General features: G+C 47.5%; 1 protein-coding gene across 1 annotated transcript in view; it reads left to right on the forward strand.

Annotated features, from left to right (window-relative positions):
• Positions 1 to 27,582, forward strand: part of DNAlig4 (DNA ligase 4) — a 594,766-nt gene that overhangs the window by 31,005 nt on the left and 536,179 nt on the right. Inside the window, exon 3 of the mRNA XM_045745582.2 lies at positions 24,355 to 24,512. Coding sequence (XP_045601538.2) covers positions 24,355 to 24,512 — 158 coding nt within the window. The remainder of the gene's footprint in view (positions 1 to 24,354; positions 24,513 to 27,582) is intronic.

Genomic DNA, 27,582 nt, shown 5'->3' on the forward strand with positions numbered 1-27,582 from the left:
CCCCTAGATCCCTTTCTTTGTCATAGTTCTTTAATGATTTCACACATAATTTATAGGTTGTGTAGGGGTCTATGTTCTCCAATTCCACAACATGGCATTTATTCACATTAAATTCCATTTGCCAAGTGGTGCTCAATATACTTATTTTGTCCAGGTCTTCTTGAAGGGCATGTCAATCATCTAGGTTTCTTATCTTCCCTATTATCTTAGAATCATCAGCAAACATGTTCATATAATACTGTATTCCATCTGGTAGATCATTTATGTAGACAATGAACATTACCGGTGCAAGAACTTAATCCTGTGGTACTCCACTTGTGACATTCCTCCAGTCCGATACATTGCCTCTGATGACATCCCTCATTTTTCTATCAGTTAGGAAATTTCTGATCCATGTTAGAAGCTTACCTGTCACCCCTCCAAAATGTTCCAGTTTCCAGAACAACCTCTTATGTGGAACTCTGTTAAAAGCCTTTTTTAGGTCCAGATAGATGCAGTCAACCCAACCATCTCTTTCCTGTAAAATCTCTGGCTCGATCATAGAAACTAAGTAAATTCGTTACACAGGATCTTCCAGATCGAAAACCATACTGTCTGTCTGATATTATATCTTTTCTCCAGGTGTTCTACCCATTTAATTTTAATTATTTTTTCCAATATTTTGACTTACACTTACTAATGATACAGGTCTATAATTGAGGGGGGTCTTCCCTGCTGCCACTTTTGTAGATTGGAACTATGTTAGCCTTTTTCCACTCATCAGCTACGACTCCTGTACACAGGGATGCCTAAAAAATCAGTTGAAGTGGAATGCTGAGCTCAGGTGCACATTCTCTCAGAACCCATGGTGAAACTCCATCTGGACCAACTGCTTTGTTCTTACTTAGCTCCTTGAGCATTTTTTCCACTTCGTCTCTAGACACCTTTATCTGCTCTATGTTGTTCTCTAGAATTCTTACTGTGTCTGGTTCCCTGAAGATTTCATTTTGTACAAGCACACTTTGGAACTTTTCGTTTAATGTTTCACACATTTCCTTTTCATTTTCCGTGAATCTATTTCCCATTTTCAACCTCTGAATATTATCCTTTACCTGCAATTTGTTGTTTATGAATTTATAGAATAGACCTGGTTCTGTTTTACATTTGTCCGCAATCCCTTTATCAAAATTTCTTTCTGCCTCTCTCCTCACTGCTGTGTAGTTGTTTCTCGCATCTTTGTATTGCTGGTATGTTTGGGGGTTTGGCCTCTTCCTATATTGATTCCATTTTTTCTGTCTTTTGGTCTCTGGTCCTCTTGCAATTTCTGTCAAACCAATCCTGTTTCCTAGTTCTGAATCTCTGCTTTGGTATAAATTTTTTTGTGCATTTTATCTTATATTTCACAAAACTTGACATATATCTCATTTACTTCATGTCCTAACAGCAAGTCTTTCCAGTCAATTTCCTTAAAGAAATGTCTGAGTACCCTCATAATGACCTCTCCTGAAATCAGGCTTTTCAACTGCTTCAACCTCATTTTCTTCCAGATTATAACGCATTGCATACTTTATTCCCCAAAAAGACATGGTCACTTTTTCCCAAGGGAGGCAGGTACTGAATGTCAAATATCTCTAACTCTTTCCTGGTAAATATCAAATCCAGCATGGAGGGAACATCCCCTTCCCTCATCCTCGTAGCTTGTTTAACTTGTTGAAACATGAATGTTTCCAGGATGAGTTTTACGAATTTACAAGTCCAAAAATCCTCTGTTCTAGCTTCATATGAACTAATATGGATTTAACCCAATCTATGGATTTCAAGTTGAAGTCGCCGACTACCAACAGTTGTGATCTATTTTTATCAGCTCTCGCTATAATCTCTCATTATTGTTATAAGACCCTTTCGTTTATTATCCAGCTCCTCCTTTGACCATGTGTTGCATGGGGGTGGACTATATGCATTTATGATCGTTAGTTTATCATCCTGATTGCAGATCTCTAGTGCTATTTATTACGTGTAATGTAAGTAGGGTGCTTACGTCCCTTCCGTACAACCAACCAAAACCCATAGAGTGCTTATTCTTTGATCAGGAGATCACCTTGTATGCTTCCTGCTCTTGAAGACGAGCTCAGCGTCACACATTTAGGGGGTGCGGCTTCAGCACTGGCCTTGTTGTCACATGCACACACCCAATTTGAGCCGCTGTGACTCCCCACTCTCTCCTAACATGGTATGACTACCTCAATCCCCCTTTCTTTGGCTTACAATTCTGTACCACCCTGTCCACAGCTGTGGTTGGTTGTTTGGTTCGTTCGTTCGTTCGCTCGTTCGCTCGTTCGCTCGCTCGCGCGCTCTCTCTCTCTCTCTCTCTCTCTCTCTCTCTCTCTCTCTCTCTCTCTCTCTCTCTCTTTTTTATTTTTTTTTTATTTTTTTTTTTTTTCCCCCTCCCTACTTTCTGGGAAGCCTCACTCGGACAAGGGCAAACACCTGCTGGTTATAAACATTTAATATACAGAGAACATATACAACAGACACACAAGGTACAAAAATGACTCCTACACTCTATGCTATTACAGTCAGGTTGCATCAAATCCCATCGGGACTCTATCAGCTGCTTATATCAAGTGGTAGCCCAACTCCTGGCTCACCACTTAGGCTACCAGCCTTAGCTAGAGGGTTAAATCCTGTAATACAATATGGCACTATCAGCCCTAAAATATATATAAATAAATATACACAAGGAATCCAACTGATGGCTGCAACAACATAAACATCAGTATAAATATTCCTTGATACAAACGTCCAGTCACTCACCTCCCACTGCGTCATGCACACTAATGATACTCAAACACACTATCAACCCTCTTTAAGTAATTAATTAGAACCTCCTCTCTGCATCCAGAGGTTTACTACCCTGAACACTTCAGGTTCTCACAGAATTGTCTACCAGGGTCCTCTACAGTTCTTCCAGCTGCTACACCATGAAGTCTTCCTTAACAGCAGTGGTGCTTCACCACGGGTACCACAGAAGCACGTGAAACTTCACTTCACTGCTCTTCCTTTAACAGTTTGAAGTCCAACTCCTCACTATGGGGGTATTCTTCCTCAGAGTACACTGTTCCTTCAACTGCCTTGGAGTTTTATCCACTAACTCCCTCTACTGGCTCGAAGTTCTCAGCAACCCTTCCCGCAGACAAACCTGCAACCCATTGACACGCCAATAAAAATGTTTCCCTAACAAACATATAACTAAAATAAACTCATGCATAATATATGTCTTCATCCAACATCCCTTTGATCACCACATGATCAAGGAGGGTTTTCCCCACGACCGGACGAGGCCACCTCTGCCTCTCCTGAGCCGCCCCCCGCTGTGGCTGCCTGCCACCGCCGCTGCCACCTACTTCAGTTGGCTAGAGGCACTCGGCGGCGAAGGACATACTGCTCCTTCCTCCAGCTGGCTCCCTCATCTCTATCCTCTTATTTAAGCTTTCTGCCTCAATTAAACATGCCTAATACATCAACAAACATCCGCTATGGTCGCTGGGCACACGATTAACAACCGGCAATCAGTATCAACTGGTTAAAATGAGCTTACCACAGAATCTGGTCCGCTCGCTGCGCTCACTGACTGAGCGGTTGACACTCAGGGCACCCTCGGCTGCCCACAGAACTGCTTTAAACTGCTCCACACTCTTTCTGCAGTTCACGACATGAGCTGACACGTCCACAGACTTATTCCACAGTCGAAAAGTTCACTTCCTTCTTCTTGAAGGTATATCAAACAGGGGGGGGGGGGTTCTTCACCAGGGGCTCAATGGAGCGCGACCTTCCCTCATGATTTCTTCAGCTCAAGTGAGGTCAAAACTCTCTTAAAGTGAGTCCCCACGCCTCCAGCAAATTCTCCACATCTCATGTCAAGTCATTTATTTATATTCTTACTCATTGCCCATACTCTTAATCTACTCGTCTAATTCTATCGAGTGTTTACTATGTGCACTTCCAGGTTTATATCTCTTTGACCTCTTAGTTAGGTCTGGCCTGACAGAATAACTCTCGGGGTAAACTCGTTTCTCAGGCAGCCTGGGATCATACTGGTATTATGTCAACGTCTCATGGATTGGCAATCATTATTTCATTTACCTTTAGGTGTTCTTTCACCAGAGCAGCAACACCACCGCCTTTACTAATTTTTCTGTCCCGTCTCCAGACTGAGTAGCCCCTTGGGAATATGACATCATTTAAAATATCATCTTCATGTTTTGTCTCTGTGAGTGCAACAATGTCTTGTGTCTGCAGCTGTTTTACATCACTTAACTCCAGTATCTAAAGCTATTTTTAAAAGTTTATTTTTCTCTTCTATGGCTTTACAATTTGTTTCCAATTGATTCTTGTCCTTGCATAAGTCTTTCACTAACCCCTCAATACCTGATACTTTGCTATTCAGGTGCTCATTACTTTCTTTCAATTTGCTAATTATTTCTACATGATAGTTCACTATAATATCTAATTTTGCCAATTTGTTGTGTAGACTGCTTATATCAATACTTTCTTCATTAAAACCCCCCAAATCTAGTTCAGTTTTGTTTTCCTTCTTGGCGATGGTGGCGTGTGTGTGTAATTACCTAAGTGTAATTACCTAAGTGTAGTTACAGGATGAGAGCTACCCTCGTGGTGTCCCGTCTTCCCAGCACTCTTTGTCATATAACGCTTTGAAACTACTGACGGTCTTGGCCTCCACCACCTTCTCACTTAACTTGTTCCAACCGTCTACCACTCTATTTGCGAAGGTGAATTTTCTTATATTTCTTCGGCATCTGTGTTTAGCTAATTTAAATCTACGACCTCTTGTTCTTGAAGTGCCAGGTCTCAGGAAATCTTCCCTGTCGATTTTATCAATTCCTGTTACTATTTTGTATGTAGTGATCATATCACCTCTTTTTCTTCTGTCTTCTAGTTTTGGCATGTTTAATGCTTCCAACCTCTCCTCGTAGCTCTTGCCCTTCAGTTCTGGGAGCCACTTCGTAGCATGTCTTTGCACCTTTTCCAGTTTGTTGATGTGCTTCTTAAGATATGGGCACCACACAACAACTGCATATTCTAGCTTTGGCCTAACAAAAGTCATGAACAACTTCTTTAGTATATTGCCATCCATGTATTTAAATGCAATTCTGAAGTTAGAAAGCATCGCATAGGCTCCTTGCACAATATTCTTTATGTGGTCCTCAGGTGATAGTTTTCTATCTAGAACCACCCCTAGATCTCTTTCTTTATCAGAATTCTTTAAAGATTTCTCACATAATATATAGGTTGTGTGGGGTCTATGTTCTCCTATTCCACATTCCATAACATGACATTTATTAACATTAAATTCCATTTGCCAGGTGGTGCTCCATATACTTATTTTGTCCAGGTCTTCTTGAAGGGCATGACAATCATCTAAATTTCTTATCCTTCCTGTTATCTTAGCATCATCAGCAAACATGTTCATATAATTCTGTATACCAACTGGTAGATCATTTATGTACACAATAAACATCACTGGTGCAAGAACTGAACCCTGTGGTACTCCACTTGTGACATTTCTCCATTCCGATACATTGCCTCTGATTACTGCCCTCATTTTTCTATCAGTCAGAAAATTTTTCATCCATGATAGAAGCTTACCTGTCACCCCTCCAATATTTTCCAGTTTCCAGAACAACCTCTTATGTGGAACTCTGTCGAAAGCCTTTTTTAGGTCCAGATAGATGCAGTCAACCCAACCATCTCTTTCCTGTAATATCTCTGTGGCTCGATCATAGAAACTGAGTAAATTCGATACACAGGATCTTCCAGATCGAAAACCATACTGTCTGTCTGATATTATATCATTTCTCTCCAGGTGTTCTACCCATTTAGTTTTGATTCGCTTTTCCAATACTTTCACTATTACACTTGTCAATGATACAGGTCTATAATTGAGGGGGTTTTCCCTGCTGCCACTTTTGTAGATTGGAACTATGTTAGCCTGCTTCCACACGTCTGCTACGATTCCTGTACACAGGGATGCCTGAAAGATCAGGTGAAGTGGAATGCTGAGCTCAGATGCACATTCTCTCAGAACCCATGGTGAAACGCCATCTGGGCTAGCTGCTTTGTTCTTCCCGAGCTCCTTTAGCATATTTTCCACTTCATCTCTAGACACCTCTATCCGCTCTATGTTGTTCTCTGGAATTCTTATTGTGTCTGGTTCTCTGAAGATTTCATTTTGTACAAACACACTTTGGAACTTTTCATTTAATGTTTCACACATTTCCTTTTCATTTTCCATGAATCTGTTTCCCATTTTCAACCTCTGGATATTATCCTTTACCTGCAATTTGTTGTTTATGAATTTGAAGAATAGGCCCGGTTCTGTTTTACATTTATCTGCTATCCCTTTTTCAAAATTTCTTACTGCCTCTCTCCTTACTGCTGTATAGTTGTTTCTCGCATCTTTGTATCGCTGGTATGTTTGGGGGTTTGGCCTCTTCCTATACTGATTCCAATTTTGTGTCTTTTGGTCTCTCGCCCTCTCACAATTTCTGTCGAACCAATCCTGTTTTCTGGCCCTGCATCTCTGTTTTGGTAATTACCTAAGTGTAATTACCTAAGTGCAGTTACAGGATGAGAGCTACGCTCGTGGTGTCCCATCTTCCCAGCACTCTTTGTCATATAACGCTTTGAAACTACTGACGGTCTTGGCCTCCACCACCTTCTCACTTAACTTGTTCCAACCGTCTACCACTCTATTTGCGAAGGTGAATTTTCTTATATTTCTTCGGCATCTGTGTTTAGCTAGTTTAAATCTATGACCTCTTGTTCTTGAAGTGCCAGGTCTCAGGAAATCTTCCCTGTCGATTTTATCAATTCCTGTTACTATTTTGTATGTAGTGATCATATCACCTCTTTTTCTTCTGTCTTCTAGTTTTGGCATGTTTAATGCTTCTAACCTCTCCTCGTAGCTCTTACCCTTCAGTTCTGGGAGCCACTTAGTAGCATGTCTTTACACCTTTTCCAGTTTGTTGATGTGCTTCTTAAGATATGGGCACCACACAACAGCTGCATATTCTAGCTTTGGCCTAACAAAAGTCATGAACAATTTTTTTAGTATATCGCCATCCATGTATTTAAATGCAATTCTGAAGTTAGAAAGCATAGCATAGGCTCCTTGCACTCATAGGCTCGTGTGTGTGTGGCCAGGTGTTCTTTGCACATGGAGCTGCATGCACCCTGGGTACCCATCCCTGGGTGCTCCATAAGTGCTACTCTTGCAGTCAGGGCTGACTTCCCTGGACGTTTGGGACTCGCTCTCTATGCAACCCATCCTCTTAAAAATAACGTCACTTTTCGCACGTATGCGCACTATGGCCAAATTTGAATGTACTGTAATTTGAAATGAAATCGACTCACAAAGGTGACGTTTTGCTCCGTTTTCTATTTGAGTCATCCGGCGTACGCGCCGAGGTTATAAGAGGACACTTTAAATTAACGTTTTTCATAACGTTTTGAAACTTTATGAGAATTTCCTGCCCACCTAACCTATCAGAGGACCCTTAACTTACTGTTGTTGAAAAAAAAAATCCCAAATTTATTTACATTTATTTTTCATTTTCAAATTACGTCTAAATTCGGCCATATGGGCAAACGGCCAAAACCGACGTTCCTTTTAAGAGGACAGGTTGCTCTATAGGGCTTTGTTGTTTGATGAGGTCTTCGCCCTTGGGGTAAGTCGGGAAGTGTGCGGCTTCCCGTCATGCCCCGGGTATGGGAGTGTTATTGACTGTGGGAGGGAGGGGGGGATGCTGCGGCTTGGTGCAGTCTCCTATACCCATGAAACGATCGACATTTCTCTCTGGCTGCTAGTTTCCTTTGGGTGTTGTTTTGGGGGCTTGTTCTTTTTTATTTTTTGGTATTTTCCCTATTTTGACAGTGGAGGTCTGCTTAGTGGCATATTAGGCCAGCCTAGGTTGTGTTGACTTTCCTCCTCCGTTGCTCCTGAGGTTTCACCACCGCTGTTAGTAGTCAGTTTGCCTGTTTATAAGCAGGGAGACTACCAGCTTAGCTGGGCACAGTGCCTGGGCTTCCCATTGGACTTATAGGTTTGGACAATAGCTTCCCATTAGACTTATAAGTCCCACTGGACTTATACCATGCAGACCTTGGAAAACCCTCATGGGCTTGGTTGGCAACATTGGATCTGTCCAAGTTCTCTCTCGTCTTGTGCGGTGTTGACAGTTGTTCATCGCCCCTGCCTCGAGAGAAGATCACCCCCTTCTGCCTCTGCCATGCTGCCTGTTGGGTTGGTGACACCTTCAACCCGGAGTCTTGTGGGATGTGTTCTCCGCTTGTGCTTCAGTTTACCCATTCCTCATCTGCAGACGAGAGGTTTCAGGCTGTGGTGGCAATGCAAGCTCGCTTCTCCTTGTTGCATCACGTCAGGTTGGTTGCCCAGTTGGAGGCCTCGGACCTGCCTCGTTTGGGTTTTAGGGACCAGGATTTGGGGGTGTTAGTCGATTCGTCTTTACTTCTGTCCGTGCCCATGTTTCCCTCCCTGCTTCTCCCTCTTCCCTCCTGCTCCTTTGCCCCTGTTTTCTGTGGGGAGCCCTTATGGCTCCCTGGAGCTTATCGGGCTAATGTATGTTATGTTAGACCGGGACATTAGCTATGGAGTTCAGACCTACCAGGGACCAGCGCCAGAACCTGGCTCCTTCAGAGACGTTTCAGGGAGCAATGGCCCTGGAAAACCCCATATGGTTGGGGTTTTCCTTATTTGCCATCGACCGGGGTCAGGCACCCAGAAAGGTAGGCATAACAAAACAAACCTCACATGGTAAAAACTACAACAAAAAAACGAACAGAGAGGTAGAAACTCCCTACAATCCCAAAGAAACAATCAAACAATCAATTTACTGCCGCGCCGGTCGTCTGCACAGCCCTCCCCCTCCCCCTCGGGAGGGGGGGGCAGACCTCACCGCACAGGCTGCCTTCAGTTTGCAAGCTAGTATCAACCGGGATAGACGTTTCTGTGGCCTCAAATTCCTGGGCGGTGTTTGCCTCGTGTGGCATTCTCCGCTGTTTTTGTGTGTTGTGCGGTGGCCAGGAGTAGTACCTCATCAGTGCCAGGGCTGCATGTGCTTAGGGGCTTCCTTCCCTAGGCGCCCTGTGAGTACTGCCCCTGCGTGTCAGGGTTATCTTCCCTGGGGCGTTCGAGAACCGCTCCCATAGGGGTTCTTGCTGCTCGGCATTTGCCTCGTCCTTGGGGCCAGCTGGGGCTTGGGGCCCTTGTTTGGCCTTGGGTAGGGATTGGTGTTGTGCTGGTTAGGGCGTCAAGGTGTTGCGCGGCCTGCCACCTAAGTGGCGACCGGTTCCTGTTGCCTCTGGAGACGGTGTGCTTTTGCAGGGTTTTTCTTTTGATTTGTTTTTGTTTGCTTGGTGGAGGTTCTGCCTCGTGGGTCTATAGTTCCCCTGATATTGTTTTGGTGGCCCTCTGCTAGGCCCCCGTGCTTGTACACGTCCCAGGGGATTTTCAGTGTTATCATCTACCCTTGTTTGGGTTTCTTAACCGGTAAGCAACACCTTGCCCGGGCTTCCCGTAGTTGTTAACCTACGGGCCCTGGAAACCCCCTGTCGGGGCTCGGGGACCCATGGATGCGTCTCCCGAATTCCAGCCTGCCTTGTGCGGGTTTGAAGGTTGCAGTGTGCCCTTGTCTCAGGGTGACAGTCACCTGTTTTGCCTTCGTCATGCTGCCTGTTGGGTCAATGACACCTTTGACCCGTAGTCTTGCGAGTCATGTTCTCTGCTTGTGCTCCAGTTTTACTCTGAGGATGTTCCTGTTAGGGTACAGGCAGCATCAGCGTTGCATGTTAGGTTTAGGTTATTGCAATGCACTAGGTTGGTTTCCCACCCGGATGCCCCGAGGCTTCCCCGCTTTGGCTTTAGGGACCCTGACCTGGGTGCGTTGGTCGCTATGGCTTTGGCTCCAGCCGCGCCCCCTGGTCCTTCCCCTGTAGTTCTTCCTGCATCTCCTCCCCTGTGTCCAGCTCTAAAATGTCTGAGGGTTTTGGCCTCGGCTCAGGGTTTAGTTGGTAATGATACTCGGGCTGCTTCGGGGGCTGCCCCCTCCGGGTCAGGGACCGAGGCATTTGAGCCAGTTCCTCCTGCCGAGGCTTCTGGGTCCTGCCAGCAGACCCCCTTCTTGTCTGCCTTTCTCTTGGACTCTGCATTTTCTTCAGGGGTAGAGGGTTTGGAGGACGGCTCTGCCTCGGGTCCCGACGTGGGGGATCCTGGGGCTGGGGAGGAGTCAACCTGGGGGCCTTGGGCCCCCTGTGACCCCGCTTGGGTGCTTTTGCCTTCCTCGCGAGGTTTATTGTTGCAGGGGGAGGGGTTTTCTTATCCCCCCTTCCCTGTATGAGTATTATTTGGGTTTGACTCCTCCCCGGGTTCGGTTCTGGACGCCTTTGGGTACCTCGGATCCGTCTTTCCAGGGGTTTTCTACTTCCCATATCTCCGCGAAGGTGGCTCGGGAAGCTCTTGCTGCATACCTCTTGCGAGACCCGGGTTATGCCTCTGCAATGGATCCGTCCTCGTTTGAGTTCGGTTCTTATTCCTGTTTTTGGGTGCGTTTGGAGGTTCCGGAGTCTTCCTGGCTGGCAGACTGCCCTTTTCGTTGGGGGCGTGGCATGGGTTCTGTCGGACCCGCACACTTGATTGGCGGGAAACTGCTACTTTTATGCAGGTTTACCTGGGGGGTGAGTTTGAGCATCTTAACACTATCGGTAATTTTGGACCGGACTCTCGTCCATTATTTTTCTTCTGAGTCCTAACCGAGGACCGGACTTGTGTCCACTACAAAAATATTTGTATAAAATTCATTTTTTATCCAATCGACCTAGGGATAGTATCAAAATAAGCGCCTTTAGAATGCGCACAATTTTATACCAAAATGAAAGACGTAACACAAAAATTTATGCCAGAACACTGGAAAGATATAAATAATTTTGTGATGATGAGCTTCCAGAATTAAAATATTTGTTAAAATTCCAGTTATTGCTCTATTATTATGGGACTAGTTTTAAAATACGCGCCTTTTTATTGCGAACAATTTGATACCAAAATGAAAGACGTAACACGAAAATTGATGTTATCAAATTGAACGTGTATACACATTAGGTTGCAGTGTACAAATTGGTGCTCGTTCACCAGTAACTTTAGGCTTTTCTGCGGGGAGGCACTCCAGGCTTTTGTACATTATATTCATACACATCTGTAGGGAATTTAATTGTGAACACAATGATACCAAAATGAGCGACATAGCACGAGAATTACGGTGAAAAAATGGAACGAGTATGCACATTTTACTGATTTTGTGCGTTCACGGGTAACTTTTGCCGACTTTAGGCTTTGCTGTTGGGAGTCACACCAGGCTTTTGTGATATTCCCTATACACAACTGTAGGGAATTTAATTGTGAACACAATGATACCAAAACTAATGACGTAGCACGAGAATTAAGGTGAGAAAGCTGAAACGAGTATACACATTTAGGTGTCACCGCACGCTCGCCCGCACATTGGGTGCTTGACCCCTAAGTTGACCGCGCGCATGCCTGGTGACCGATAGTGTTAATGCGTGCTTATTCGCTCCCATGCTTTCTCGGGATGTTGACCTTTTCCAGCTTCATGTGCAGGTTCCTCAGCTTTCGGCTTCGTTGGTTGCGGAGGAGTTGCGCTCCCGTGGGCATTTGGCTTCGGTCTTGCATTTCTTTTCCCTTCTTGAGCTGTCTTCTGCTTGGCTTGAGGAGGATGTGGGAGCATTGAGTGAAGAGCCTTCGTCCGGGGCGCTGACTTCGGCAGCTAGGGTGTTGGCTGCACTGTTGAAGCTCTTTGCGCCCATCCTGAAGGAAGCGGTGTCTCTGTTTTTTGCTTCTCGCCTCGCATGCCATCAGACTGTGCTCGCCTTCTCTTTGGGATCCGCTTGGGCCCTGACTCTTAGGTTTTCGTCTCCGTTTTGTCCGTTGCTGTTTGCAGAGACTGCGATCTTTCAGTTTCTGCACGCGGCTTCGTCCAGTTGTTGTCCTATGGCGGACTTGTTGATTCTCCGAAGTGGTCGTTCTCGGCAATTTCGGAGGGGTCGTGCCAGGGTTCATGGTTCCGCTGGTCGAGGTGGGTCATTGGTGCCAGTTTCTGAGTCGTTGTTCCCTTCTGGGCCGGCGTTGTCTGGTCGGCGCGGTGATCACCCTGTTCGACATTTGGGTTCTCGTAAGGGGCGTCGGCCCTTTTGTGGTTCGCCCCGTTGACGGGGCGATGGGGGGGAGGCTCGCTCTGTTTGCTCATGCTTGGTCCCATGATTTGTCGGGCTTTTCGGTCGTGTCATCCAGCCTGCGGTGGCGTTGGGCGACTCGTCCTCCCTTGGGGGGTTCGGGGCTATCAGGGCAGGTTTCCTCTCTTGCATTTCGTCAAGTCATCTTGGAGTGGGTGCACTTGGGCGTGGTCGAAACGACTACGTCCCTCAGGTTGGTTTCCCGTCTGTTTCCAGTACCGAAACGGGACTGTGCGGATCTGAGGTTCATTCTGGACTTGTCCCATCTGAACCCCTGGATTCCTTGCCCCCTCCTTTCGGATGACTACTCTGTCTCAGGTCTGGCTTCTGTTGGAGCTGGGTGCCTGGATGGTGTCCCTGGACCTCAAGGATGCCTATTGGCACATTCCTATTCATCCAGGGTACAGGGACTGGTAAGGTTTCGTGGTGGGGCGTCACGCTTACCGTTTTCGATGCCTACTTTTTGGCTTGAATCTGGCACCTGGCGTTTTCACGCGTCTGACCCGGGTTGTGGTGACCCGTTTGCGTCTTCTAGGGATTCGGGTTTTGGCCTACCTCGACGACTGGCTGGTGTGGGCTCCCAGTCAGTCAGCTTGTCTGCTCGCCAGTGATATGGTTCTTTGCCAGCTCGCCAGGATTGGGTTCCTGGTGAACTGGAGGAAGTCCCATCTGGTTCCGTCCTAGGTTCGGACCTGGCTGGGTCTTGCTTGGGATTCTCGGACCGCTTCCTTGTCTCTCCCTCCAGAGGCGTTGTTGCGGCTGTGGGACAGCTGTTGGCTGTTTCTGAGGGGGTCTCGGGTCACTCTGCGGTTGCTTGAGCGGTTGTGCGGGAGTCTGAACTTTGCCGTGCTCGTCTACCCATCTGGTCAGGTTTGGCTTCGGCGTCTGTTTTGGTTCCTTCGGGGACGTCCCTTCCGCCTCACTCGCGATCGTTGGGTTCGTCCTCCGGAGGCCTTGTGTCGGTTGCTGCGTCACCGGCTTCCTCTTCAGGGTTTTCGGGGTTCGGTGCCTTGGCGCCTTCCTGAGCCATCGCTCGATGTGTTCACAGATGCGTCATCTCTTGGCAGGGGCGTTGTGACCAGTGCTCACCAGGCAGGCCAGGGACGGTGGAGTCCGTCCTTCCGTCGGGCTCACAGCACGGTTTGGGAGTTTGCGATAGTCTGGCTCGGGTTTCGGAGGGTTCGGGTCGCTCGGGGATCGACCATTCGCCTCCATTCGGACTGTTCTCCAGTGGTTCATTGCCTGAACCGTGGGGGTTCTCTTCGGTCCTTGGCTCTTTGGGGTTGGTCTCTTCGAGTGGTTCCTCTGCTGGATTCTTGGGGTTTGGCTCTCCGTGCGGTTCATGTCCGGGAGTGTCCAACATTCTGGCGGACGGTCTGTCACGCTTCCATCCCCTGTCCACGGAGTGGACGGTCGACGACGACTCGTTATTTTGGATCTGCCATACGTACAGTCTCCCAGATATGGACCTCTTCGCATCGGCGTGGTCTCGGCGTCTCCCAATCTATATGACGCTCTTCCCCGACTGCGAGGCGTTCACGGTGGATGCCTTTCTGCAGGACTGGTCGAGGTGGAGTTACCTGTACCTCTTTCCCCCGGTCCAGCTGTTGCTTTGGGTTCTGGTTCGGTTGGAGACATTCCCAGGGAGAGTATTCCTTGGGCCCCTTGGTGGCCGGCCCAGCCATGGTTTCCGATGCTCTGGGCTCGATGCCTGAACCTGGGATGTTTCCCGCGGCTCCGCCTCTTTTAGGAGATCGGCCCGGTCCGGTACAGGGCTGGTTCGAACTTCTCCTCTGCTCTTTGCGTCTGGTCTTTTTGACGCGGGTGTATCACCATTTCAATGGTGATCAATCTAGGTGGCTTCGTTTATGGTGTCCCACCTGAAAGCTTCGTCTCAGTAACAGTATGAAGTTTCCTGGCGTTCTTTTCGCCATTTTCTGGCTCTTCGTAGGTTGTCTCTTCTTTCGGATCGGGTTGTCTTATCCTTTCTTTCTTGGCTTTTTCAGGACCGTCATTTGATGCCTAATACTGTCGCCTCGTATCGTGCGGCGTTGGCGTAGCCGCTCAAGCTAGCATTAGGGGTGGACGTCACATCCGCCCCTTTTCATAAGCTTTCCTGTGCTATGTTTCACCTCCAGCCTGCTCATGCTCCTCCTGAGCCGTCCTGGTCCTTGGACAGGGTGCTCTCATATCTTTCCTCTCGGTTTGTGGTGGTCCCTTCAGTTCCGGATTGTTTTTCCAAAGCTTTGTTTTTGTTGGCATTGGCCTCTGGGGCCAATGCCCCAGAGGCTGGGGCCAAGAGCTGGGGCTGGGGCCAAGAGCCCCAGCTCTCTGGTAAGAGAGCTTCATGCTCTCCTCCGGTGCAGGGGTTTCTGCTCTTTTGGTCCAGGGGGTAGGCTTGCCCGTTTGCAGCCTTCTCCATCTTTTCTGGTGAAGAATGAGACGGCTGCTTTCCAGAGGGGTCCGTTCCGAGGACATTATCAGGTGGGGAGTTTGACTGGGGCGGTACATCTGTCAAATGATAACGCAGGTGTCCTAAGGCCAGCTCAGCGTGGACAGAAACCTCGCGTAGAGCAAAAGGGCAAATGCTGGCTTGATCAATGCTGGTCATTGATGCGTGGTTGGTTCGGCCGCGGGTGCATCATGTATTGTGTCCGGTTGCAGTACTTCGCCGTTACCTGCGCGCTTCAGCTGGGGTGGCTGGGGATGTGCTTTGGGTTGATCCGGTTTCCCTCGTTCCCTGTTCCAGGGCTCGGGTCTCCCAGGTTGTCCGCAGGGTTATTAAGTCTAGCCAGCCTGTGGTCTATCCTTGCGCCCATGACATTAGGAAGTTTGCAGCTTTGGCTGCCGTGTTTGGTAACATGTCTTGGACTCATATTTGGGCGCGTGGATTTTGGAAGTCGAACAGGGTCCTGGCCGCCCGTTATTTGGTGAATACATGTATCCCTGCTCCTCGGCGTTCTTGTGTTGCTTTGGGTCGCAGGTTGCAGCCAGTTGTCTCGACTTCGCGTTGAGGAGTTTGTGGCCGCCGCCTCCCGGGTAAGTCCCTAATTCCTTCTCTTTGGATATGTAGCTCCAGGGAGCCGTAGGGGCTCCCCACAGAAAACCAGTGTTGAATGTAATGAAATGCCATTTTCTGGGTGAGCCCCAGAGCCTCCATGGCTACCCTCCCTCCCATCCGGTTTTTCACATTGGTTGAAGCCTAGTTTCCGAACTGAAGGCTGCCGGTGCGGTGAGATCCGGGGCCCCTCTCCCCCTCCTGGGGGTGGAGGGCTGCTCGGACGACCGGCGCGGCAGTAAATTGATTGTTTGATTGTTTCTTTGGGATTGTAGGGAGTTTCTACCTCTCTGTTCAGTTTTTGTTGTAGTTTTTACCATGTGGGGTTTGTTTTGTTATGCCTACCTTTCTGGGTGCCTGACCCCGGTCGATGGCAGATAAGGAAAACCCCCAACCATATGGGGGTTTCCAGGGCCATTGCTCCCTGAAACCTCTCTGAAAGGGCCAGGTTCTGGCGCTGGTCTGAACTCCATAGCTAATGTCCCGGTCTAACATAACATACATTAGCCTGATAAGCTCCAGGGAGCCTCCGGGGCTCAGCCAGAAAATGGCGTTGCATTACATTCAACGCTGTTTTTTGGGGTTTTGGAGTCGAGGTGGGGTTGAGATTGGGATGAGACTCGGGTGGCTTCGAGGGCTGCCCCTTCCGGTTCGGGCGCTGAGGTAGTTGAGCCCGTTATTCCCGTCAAGGCTTCCGCTTCATCCCAGCTGCCTTCCTTCTTGGAAGCCTTTACCTTGGACTCTACCTTTTCTTTAGGGGTGGTGGGTGTGTAAGAGGGTTCTGCCCTAGGGCCTATGTTGGGGGTTCTTTCGTCCTGTCTTTCGTTGCCTTCCTTTTGGCTTGAATCTGGCACTTCGCATATTTGCGCATCTTACCCAGGTTGTGGTGACCCATTTGCATCTGCTAGGGGTTCGGGTTCTGTCCTACCTTGATGACTGGTTTGTGGGGGCTCTCAGCTGGTCTGCTTGTCTGTTCACCAGGGGTGTAATTCTTTCCAAGCTCGCTGGATTCGGATTCCTGGTGAACTGTTGGAAGTCCCATCTGGTTCCGTCTCAGGTTCGGACTTGGCTGTGCTTCGTGTGGGATTCTAGAACCGCTTCCATGTCTCTCCGTCTGGTGGCGTTCCCGCCTTCAGATGTCTCTGGGGGGAAGGAAGGGGGGTCCCGGGGTCACTTGGTCAAGTCTTTCAATGGGCCACAGAAAATAATATGATGTTTAACGAAGAAAAGTTCTAATTATGGTGCTGTGCTTTGGAAAAGTAAGGACATGAAAACAGAAACCAGATATAAAACACAGTCAAACTACAGTATTGAAAGAAAAAGCAATGTAAAAGATTTAGGAGTAATCATGCCAAAAGACTTTAATTTTAAAGAACACAACAAAACTTTTATAACTACAAGAAAAATGATAGGTTGGATATCAAGAACCTTCAAAACAAGGGATGCCACACCAATGATAATTTGTAAGATGTTAGTGCTCTGTAGATTAGAATATTGTTGCACACTAACAGCCCCATTCAAAGCTGAAGAAATTCCTGAGCTAGAGAGCATGCAGAAATTTTTTACCGCTAGAATCCATTCAATAAAGCATCTTAATTATATGGACCACTATAAATGTTTAAATCTGTATTCCCTAGAGTGCAGGTGGAAGAGATACACAATAATTTAAACTTATAAAATATTAGAAGTACTGGCTCTAAACCTAAACACAGAAATAACACCTCATGAGACCAGAAGGCATGGCAGGATGAGGAAAATAGTTCCACTGAAAAGCAGAGGTGTAATAGGCATGCTGAGCGAGAACTCGATCAATTTCAAAGACCCAAGACTTTTCAACGCTTTTCCTCTACACATATGGGGCATAAATGGTTGACCTCTTGCAGTGTTCAAAAGAGAACTCAATATGCACCTTCAAATGATACCTGATCAACTAGGCTGGGACTCGTACATCAGACAGTGAGCACTTGCATCGAAAAACTTTGTTGATCAGATCAGCAACCAGGAGACTGGGCCACGGGAACGTTGGTCTTAGAAATCATCAGCAGGTAGTAGAGAGGCCCTGACTTTCCCAGTCTCTACCATGTTTATCAGTTTGTTAGTTGATTGTACAGTACATGAATTCCAAACTGAGGGGTGGAGTGAATGTGATTTGGGACTCTCGGCCACCTGGTGGCAGCTATCCATACTAATGAGTTGATGCTTGTAAGAGTGATTTGTTCATTTTACCTGAATTGTTTTGTAGAGTCCTTCAACTGTTTTGGTGCTTTCTTTTCTATAAACCTTGCAGTTGTCTGTAACTCTTCGCTGACTTTCTGGCTGCTTTCCCAGTAGGGTGATGATAATAGTACCCAGCTCCCTACAAACCTCTGAGGGGTGGGGGTTAACAGGATTCTGGCTCTGGTCTCTGGGAGGCCAAATAGGACTCATGAAGCTGATCTGATCCTGTAGTGGGGAGCCATCTCAGTGAGATAACTTCAGGGAGCTACCAGAGCTCTACTAGATACTAGAAAAAGATATTTCATTACATTCAATGTTGTTTTCTGGGGGGAGCCCCGTCGGCTCCCCGGAGCTATCCAGGCTGAATGGATATGTATAACTTTCTGGCACCAGTCAAAGTGCTAGGAGTTCTTGCCTACCGGGGACCACGAGCCAGAACCTGGCCCCCTCAGAGAGGCACGAGGATCAATGGCCTATAGAAACCCCTTTGTGATTGGAAGCATTCTATGTCTGCCATCGACCGGGACAGGCACCCAGAAAGGTAGGCGCCCCAAAACAAACCCCTATTCTGGTGAAATTATTGCTACCGAAAGCCGAACGAGTGGACAAAACTCCCCAAACAAAATTATCAAACTAGCATGACGTCATCACGTCGCCGCGCCACCGTCTGCGCAACCCCCCCCTCCCGAGAGGGGGAAGGGGGAGCCCCAGACCCTCCACGCCAGCGATCCAACTGGCAGTTCTTGGCCGATGGTATTACTGGCTGGTCGAGTGCCTATGGCTCCGGTTTTTGTTTGTTCTGTGCCTTGTGGTGTGGACTGTCTCTACCGGTGGGGTGTGAGCCAGGAGTAAGATTCCACGATACTCGGGCTGCATGTGCCTAGGGCTATCTTCCCTAGGTGCCCTGTAAGTACTGCCCTTGGGGCTTGGGGCCACGTTCCACAAGTCACCTTGGGTTCTGCCTCCGCTGTGTCCTTTACTGCTCAGTACTGGGCCGCCCTTGGAGTCAGCTGGGGTTTTGTTGCCCTGGTTTGTCTCTGGGTAGGTGGTAGTTTTCGTCACTGGTAGGGGCGCGGGGTACTGCACAGCTAGTTTTCACCATTTAACAGTGGCCGGCTCTGTTCCGCCTGGGTACGTTGTCCTCTTGCGGGGTTTTTCTTTTGTTTTTGTTTTTGCCTGGTGGGGGTCTGCCTTTACTATGGTCCCCCTTTCCTGTTCTAGGTGAATTTCTTTTGAATTCTTCTGTTGGCGGTACTCCCCGCTTGGGCCCCGTGAGTGGACACGTCCCTGGGGTTCAGCTTTAGCAGTTTGTTGGTAGATTTGGGCGCCGGTTCGCGGTACCCTGCCTGGGCTTCCTTTATCGTGTACCAAAGGCTAAGGGCCCTGGGAAACCCCACGGGGGCTCCGTGGTCCTCTAGGTGTGTCCCCGGAGTCCCCCTCGCATCCTGCGAGATTGACGGTTGATCTGTTCCCTTGTCTCAGGGTGGCACTCACCGGTTGTGCCTCCGCCATGCTGCCTGTTGGGTCCTTGTTCTTGTGACCCGGAGTCATCCGATGATTGTTGTAGGTACGCGCTCTTCTTCACCCAGGCCACTGGTCTTGATAATCGGGTGCGGGCGGCTGCGGCGTTGCTTGCTGGGTGTGTGTTGCTGGAACGCTCTTGGTTTGCGGCCCCGGATGCCCCGAGGCTGCCCTGTTTTGGTGGTTGGGGTCTGGACTTTGGGGTGGGGGTCGCTTCTGCTCTGGCTCCTTCCGCTTCTTGTTCCTCCCCTTCTGTTCTACTCACTTCCTCCCTTGCTTCCTGCTCCGAACCATAGGAACCATACCCATAGGTCCTTGTACCTTTGGTGTGGGGCTGGCAGTTCCTCAGAGTGGGGGTTGTTCCTTCCCTCTGTGTTCCTGTTGTTTTCGGGTATACCCCTCCCTGGGTTCGGTTCCGTGTTCCTTCGGGTTCGTCGGTCCCGTCGTTCCTGGGGGTGTGTTTCACCCCTTTTCCTTACCCTTTTCGCTCTTATGTCGCAATGTTGTTCACAAAAAAAAAAAGTGTTCAGGTAAGGTACATCCATACAAGGTGTGAAACAAACATTGATGGATTTCTATATTGACCTAGTACATAGTGCCTAAACCGCTTCGTATCGTTGTCCCTGCATGTTCCTTGGTCAGGGGTGCTTGTCATGGTTCTCGTTGGTTCGCGAGTCTCTTCGTACCTTCCAATATTATTGGAATGTCTGTTGATTTTCGATGTGGTTTCCATCGGGTCTTTTATCGGCCTTGTTGGTTCCCTTCCATCATCTGTTTTCTTTCGCTTCGTTTTTGCCTTGTTTTGTTTTCGCATCGTCTCTACTTCTAGTTTCGGCGTTCTTTGTCTTGAAATTGACATTGAAATTGAAATAAGTTTATTGAGGTAAAATACACACAAAGGGATGAGGTAGCTCAAGCTATTCTCGCCCCGTTCAGTACATCATGTTATTACATACATATAAACACATCACAAACAAATTCTTTGTCTTCGTTCCGCACGCCTTCCTGGTGTTTGTACGATGTCTGTACGTTGTGTGTACGATTTGTGTGTCCGCTTGGTGTACGAGCCACGCCTCCCGGTGGACGGGTGGTGCGTTTCGTACCTCGTGTGCTGGGGCCGCGGTGTGCGTTTTGTTTACGGGCGGTATGCTCGTGTCGTTTCTCATGGTTTTCTACGGCTTCTTGCTCATTTCTCCCTCCAGTTGTGGCCCTCTGGATGCTGAGGGTGTTTTGGATTTATATCTGGGGGTGTCACTTTGTTCTCCCTCTGTACTGCTTCGTCTTCTGCAGGGCGCGCACCTCTGGCCGTATGTCTCCTTCGACCTCGCATTTTATTCAGGTAAGGGTACATACTATGCCTGCTGCCTCTAGTATGCATGGCTTTCGGGCACACCTTTAGCGCTGCTCCTGGTATGTTACTTGGCTCGCCTGTGTAATTACCTAAGTGTAATTACCTAAGTGTAGTTACAGGATGAGAGCTACGCTCGTGGTGTCCCGTCTTCCCAGCACTCTTTGTCATATAACGCTTTGAAACTACTGATGGTCTTGGCCTCCACCACCTTCTCACTTAACTTGTTCCAACCGTCTACCACTCTATTTGCGAAGGTGAATTTTCTTATATTTCTTCGGCATCTGTGTTTAGCTAGTTTAAATCTATGACCTCTTGTTCTTGAAGTGCCAGGTCTCAGGAAATCTTCCCTGTCGATTTTATCAATTCCTGTTACTATTTTGTATGTAGTGATCATATCACCTCTTTTTCTTCTGTCTTCTAGTTTTGGCATGTTTAATGCTTCTAACCTCTCCTCGTAGCTCTTACCCTTCAGTTCTGGGAGCCACTTAGTAGCATGTCTTTACACCTTTTCCAGTTTGTTGATGTGCTTCTTAAGATATGGGCACCACACAACAGCTGCATATTCTAGCTTTGGCCTAACAAAAGTCATGAACAATTTCTTTAGTATATCGCCATCCATGTATTTAAATGCAATTCTGAAGTTAGAAAGCATAGCATAGGCTCCTTGCACAATATTCTTTATGTGGTCCTCAGGTGATAGTTTTCTATCTAGAACCACCCCTAGATCTCTTTATCAGAATTCTTTAAAGATTTCTCACATAATATATAGCTTGTGTGGGGTCTATGTTCTCCTATTCCACATTCCATAACATGACATTTATTAACATTAAATTCCATTTGCCAAGTGGTGCTCCATCTACTTATTTTATCCAGGTCTTCTTGAAGGGCATGACAATCATCTAAATTTCTTATCCTTCCTATTATCTTAGCATCATCAGCAAACATAACAAACTTTGTTGTGGTTCGGTCGTGTGTCTGCTCTGCAGGTGATGTTGTCTTGTCTGGAGCTTCTGTCGGCCTAGTGCTGGTTCTCACTTTTGGTGGGGTGCTAATGTAGTTGTGCTTGCGGGGGTTGACTCTGGCTCTTGGGCCCGGCTTCTTCTGTCGGTTGACGATTGTGCAGTTTCCTGAGCCTTCTGGGCTCTGTCTTCACGTTTGCTCCTGTAGGTGGCGTCTGCCTCCTCCACATGGCTTTTTGGTGCTTTTCGCTTCCTTTCCCCTCTGACATTACTCAGGTTCTTTTAGTGTCTGTGGCTCCTTTGGGTGCTCACTACCTCCTGTGTCCCCTTGTGCGTACAAACATACGGACGTAAGTACAGTCGACCTGCGGAGGACCTCTTGGCCCGTGCGAGGTAGCTTCTGTTTCTTACCATCCTTTCCCACTCACGTACATGTCCAACCCGCCCTTGCACCAATCGTTGGGCCCCACCACCACGTTACGTGGTAATTGGTTCCGCGAGTCACCGGGCCTATTACAGTGCAGGTCATTCCTCCGGTCTTTCCTGATTCTGCGCTTATCCCTTTTATGCCTGTTGTTTCGTGCCCACAATGTGCCGCAAGGGTGGCTTGTGCTACTATCCCAGTTTCTATTGTTTCGTGGGGATTGGTCAATACACACTAACACTAAGGAACTACTTATCTTTTGTTGCGTATTCAGTAGTTGCGGGTGATATTTTGGCGGGCAATGGTGCGGGTTGGGCGCTCTTGAGTGTCGGTACGGTGTCTCGCATGTCTGTTCTAGGCCACACTTGCAGGTAGTTTAGTTATTCTTCGCTACTCTGCTGGTTGTATGCTTGGGCGCCGCCTCACAGTTCTCCACGGGTTGGCAGGACTTTTCCTTGAACGTACAGAACGGTTTGAGTTCCATCGTTGGTACTTTGGAGAGCTTAGCTTCTCTGGTTAGGCTCATGTGTTTGGAGCAAGTATCTTCTTGGGATACTCTACTCACTCCGCCACCCTTGCTCACTGTTCCATCCTTGTTTACTCTTCCCCGCTTGGCGGGATTCCGTCGATGGCTCCTGACTGGGGTGTTTGGTGTGGTGTTTGGTCACCTTGCATGTGTCTTTAGTGCCTTTTTTGTCCATCTTTTGTTCTTTGTTGTCCTGTGGGGCTTTGCCCCGCATTTTGGTGCTTTTGTTTTCGTTGTCGACCCCTGGGTTTTTTCCCTGTCTGGACACTTTCCTTGCCTATCTTCGGTGCCTGACTGCACCCTGCTGTCCGTAATGTCCCTCGGCTATGTACGCGCTCCTCTACACATTTTGTGGTTGGTCGTGTACGTTACTTCCCGGCCGCTCCTTGGGCCGTATTCGTGGTTCCCTTACTTATTTCCATTTTTCCTCCCCATGCTACACTTTTTTATGTGTCTGGGTCAGTGCTTCTTGGTTATCCTGTTTGGTTCTCTGGTGGGCCTCTGTCCATGTTCCACGTCCTGCTTTTGAACTTCTCCAGTGTTCCGTTTTGGTACCGAGTTCCTGCGATTTCTGTGTGGTTTTCTGCAGGCTTCGGGTTGTGCTGTCTGTGGGGGGGCTGTGGACTTTTCGGTCTGCCGCTCCTGCTTTCCTGGTTCCTTTTCTTGGAACCGGGTTTGCTGGGTTCTGGTCCTGGTTTCGGTTTTTCTTTGTTCCTTTTCTGGACCGGGTGTTTTTGCTTTCCTGCGGTTCTCGTCCTTGGTTGTTATCCTCTTGGATGCCTTGGGGATGTGTGTCTCATTCTTCCCTGCTGGAGCTGGTTATGTTGCTCCTTTGGGTTGCTGGGTTGCTGGTTTTAGCTTCATGTTTTGCGAATCTGAACACAGGTCCCAGGTTCTTGGGACCAGGTTATTGGTCTCCCACCTGTGTGTTTCGTCTCGGGGGCAGTGTGTGGTTTTCCTATCATTGCGAAGGGTCCTTCGGTCTTTGATAGGGTTGGCTTGTATTCCCTTCGGGGTTGTTCTGGGACCGTCGTCTGGGATTGTCCTGTCACCTCATGTTGGGTGGTGCTGGCAGAGCCGCTCCTGCTTGCGTTCAGTGTTGCGGTTCCTTCTGCTCCATTCCACTTGCTGTCCTGGGCGTTGTTCCCCTCTGGCCTGCTCTTGAGTTTTGGGGCCGTCCTGGTCGTTGGCCTGGGTGGTCTTTTTCTTCTCGTTTTGGTCTTTGTTTTGTCTCTGGTTTTAGTTGTTCAGTTAGGACATGTGGTATCCGCCTCCCGGTTCCCTGTTTTGCTTATCTTTGGGGAGGTAGCTCCGGGGAGCCGACGGGGCTCCCCCCAGAAAACCAGCGTTGAATGTAATGAAACGCCATTTTCTGGGTGAGTCCCGGAGGCTCCCGGCATCCCGCCCTCCCTCCGGTCGGCGGCGTTTTTCGCGTATTTGACATCCAGCCTAAGAACTGCCAGTTGGATCGCCGGCGTGGAGGGTCTGGACCCCCCTTCCCCCTCTCGGGGAGGGGGGTTGCGCAGACGGTGGCGTGGCGACGTGATGACGTCATGCTAGTTTGATAATTTTGTTTGGGGAGTTTTGTCCACTCGTTCGGCTTTTGGTAGCAATAATTTCACCAGAATAGGGGTTTGTTTTGGGGTGCCTACCTTTCTGGGTGCCTGTCCCGGTCGATGGCAGACATAGAATGCTTCCAATCACAAAGGGGTTTCTATAGGCCATTGCTCCTCGTGTCTCTCTGAGGGGGCCAGGTTCTGGCTCGTGGTCCCCGGTAGGCAAGAACTCCTAGCACTTTGACTGATGCCAAAAAGTTATACATATCCATTCAGCCTGGATAGCTCCGGGGAGCCTCTGGGACTCACCCAGAAAATGGCGTTTCATTACATTAAACGCTGGATTTTTATGCTGCTTGTTCTGTGTACTGTTTAAATGAAAATTGTGAATGGATAACCTTCTTTTATTTTATTTCAACAGCCGGATAGCTTCTTCCCTGTATTGCGAATATTGCTTCCAGCACTGGACCGATCAAGAGGGGCTTATGGTGTGAAAGAACGGAAGCTGGCAGAGTTATATATCCGTATACTTGGTCTGAAGAAGGATGGCAATGATGCTCAGAAATTATTGCATTTTCGGTACTTATAACTACCATGTTGTTTAAGTTTTCATTTTCTACTGAGTGGAAAGTTGTAGGCATTTAGAAATTGGCCATAATTGCTGTATTTATTCAACTATGACAAAACCTGTTTCCGAGCTATCACATTCAGATGTTGCCTAAGATAAGAATTGACTGTCATGTAACAAGAGCTATGTACAGGCTACCAGGATGACATAACCAGGATTTAAGTCTGTATTTCTTGGAGTGCAAGCAGGAGAGATACATAATAATTTTAACTTGGAAAATATTATGATTATTATTGGGACTGATTCCAAATCTGCACATGGAAATAGTGCCACATGAGACCAGAAGGCATAGCAGGAAGTGCAGAACATTCCCACTGAAAAGCAGAGGTGCAATAAATATGCTGAGAGAGAGTGCTCGGTCATCATCAGAGGCGTAAAACTTTTCAACACTCCACCTCTAAACATAAGGGGGCACAACCAACCGACCTCTCACAGTGTTCAAAAGAAAACATGATTAACACCGCTGAAGCATACCTGATAACCAGGCTGTGATTTATACATCAAGCTGCCACATCCAGCAGTCTGGTTGACCAGACCACTAACCAGGGGCAAGATTCATGAAGAAGTTACACAAGCATATACGAACCTGTCCATCTTTTCTCAATCTTTGGCGGCTTTGTTTACAATTATTAAACAGTTAATGAGCTCCAAAGCACCAAAAGGCTGTTTATAACAATAATAACAGTTGATTGGGAAGTTTTATGCTTGTAAACTGTTTAATAAATGTAACCAAACCCGTCAAAGAATGAGGAAAGATATACATGTTCGTGAGCACTTGCGTAACTGCTTCGTGAATCTGGCCTCAAGAAGCCAGTCAGAAGCCTGACTGGGCCATGAGGCTGTTGATTCTCAGAACCATCGCAAGGTAACCGCAGGATAAGGTAATCATGCTCAGTCAGGCACAATGACATGGCCAGTGTCATCATGCACAATCAGGCATGATAACATGACCAGGGTCATCAGGCAGCATAATATGACCAGGGTCATCATGCACAATCAGTCAGAATAACATGACCAGTTTTATCATGCACAATCAAACAGGATAATATGATCAGGGTCATCATGCACAATCAGACAGGATAACATGATCAGGGTCATCATGCACAATCAGGTAGGATAACATGGTCAGGGTCATCATGCAAAGTTAGGCAGGATAGCATGACCAGGATCATCATGCACAATCAGGCAGGATAACATGACCATGGACATCATGCACAATCAGGCAAGATAACATGATCAGGGTCATCATGCACAATCAGGCAGGATAACATGATCAGGGTCATCATGTACAGCCAGGCAGGATAACATTACCAGGGTCATCATGCACACTCAGGCAGGATAACGTGACCATGTACATCATGCACAAATAAACACGGCCACTGAGAAGGGTGTCGACGAAATTCATGCATACTTTGTTATGCAATCCCCTTGGGAATCTCTGCCAGCAGACATTAAGATTATGGTTCTTGAAGGAAAAAAGAACCAGACAAATCCTCATCTGATACGTAACATTGCACAGATGCATATAGAAGCAAACTTGGCATCTGACAGCTTCACTTACTTCACAGATGGATCAGTAGACCAGCAGGGACAAGAAACAGGAGCTGCAGTTAAAGCAGGAAACTCTGTAAATAGTTGGAGACTCTCAAATAGATGTTCGACTTTACAAACAGAGATGCTAGCCATTCAAAAGACTTTGGAACATGTTCTTGCTGAACACCGACAATACGTTATCATACACACAGATTCGAGAACCGCCATTGAAACCTTGCAACAAGAACACATGTGATAACGTACATTTGATCACAAATTTCATATCATTGATGCAAACACTCAAACGACAAGGCCGATGGGTACTTATCAACTGGGTGCCAAGTCATGTGGGAATAATAGGAAATGACACTGCAGACGAAGCTGCAAAACTTGCAACTAAGAGAAGAAATGTTGACATTTACATACCACAGAGTCTATCACAGATTATGAAAGTAATTAGAAACAGAGCAATGCAAAAGATGTACAGTGACCACAACACAGCAGTTGCAACATCAGGATCTGCAGGTTGGTACAAGAATTCAACCAACTATGAACCAGTTAGTTTGATGAAAGGGAGCAGTAGAGCAACAGAAGTACACTTATATCGCATCAGGCTTGGATACCGATGTGCATGGGAAATAGGCTTACAGGTTCCGGAAGATGAGAGGAAATGACAACACTGTGGAGAAATGCCCAACAGACCACTGGAACATTATCGAACTCAGTGCACAGTTACAAACCCATTAAGATTTCAACTTAGATTCAACAGAGCAGAAGAAGTTGTTAAACACATATGGCAAAATCTTACTGAAGCGACAATATGAGTCATAAATACTGATACTCCGCCCAAGTAAAACAGAAACAAGCATCACTTAGTGGGCCAGCCAGAGGCTTAGGGCCCCATGTAGGAATATCCCTGCAAAGAAAAGAAAAACAAATTATGCACAATCAGGCAGGATAACATGACCATGGACATCATGCACAATCAGGCAGGATAACATGACCAGGGTCATCATGCACAATCAGGCAGGATAACATGACCAGGGTCATCATGCACAATCAGGCAGGATAACATGACCAGGGTGGGTCATCATGCACAGTTAGGGAGGATAACATGACCAGGGTCATCATGCACAGTTAGGCAGGATAACATGACCAGGTTCATAATGTACAATCAAGCAGGATAACATGACCAGGGTCATCATGCACAGTTAGGCAGGATAACATGACCAGGTTCATAATGTACAATCAGACAGGATAACATGACCAGGGTCATCTTGCACATTCAGGCAGGATAACAAGATCATGGTCATCATGCACATTCAGGCAGGATAAAATGATCAGGGTCATCATGCACAATCAGGCAGGATAATATGACCATGGACATAATGCACAATCAGGCAGGATAACATGATCAGGGTCATCATACAAAGTTAGGCAAGATAACATGACCAGGGTCATCATGCATGCTCAGGCAGGATAACATGA

The sequence above is a fragment of the Procambarus clarkii genome, chromosome 16 (assembly GCF_040958095.1).
Source record: "Procambarus clarkii isolate CNS0578487 chromosome 16, FALCON_Pclarkii_2.0, whole genome shotgun sequence".
NCBI lineage: Eukaryota > Metazoa > Arthropoda > Malacostraca > Decapoda > Cambaridae > Procambarus > Procambarus clarkii.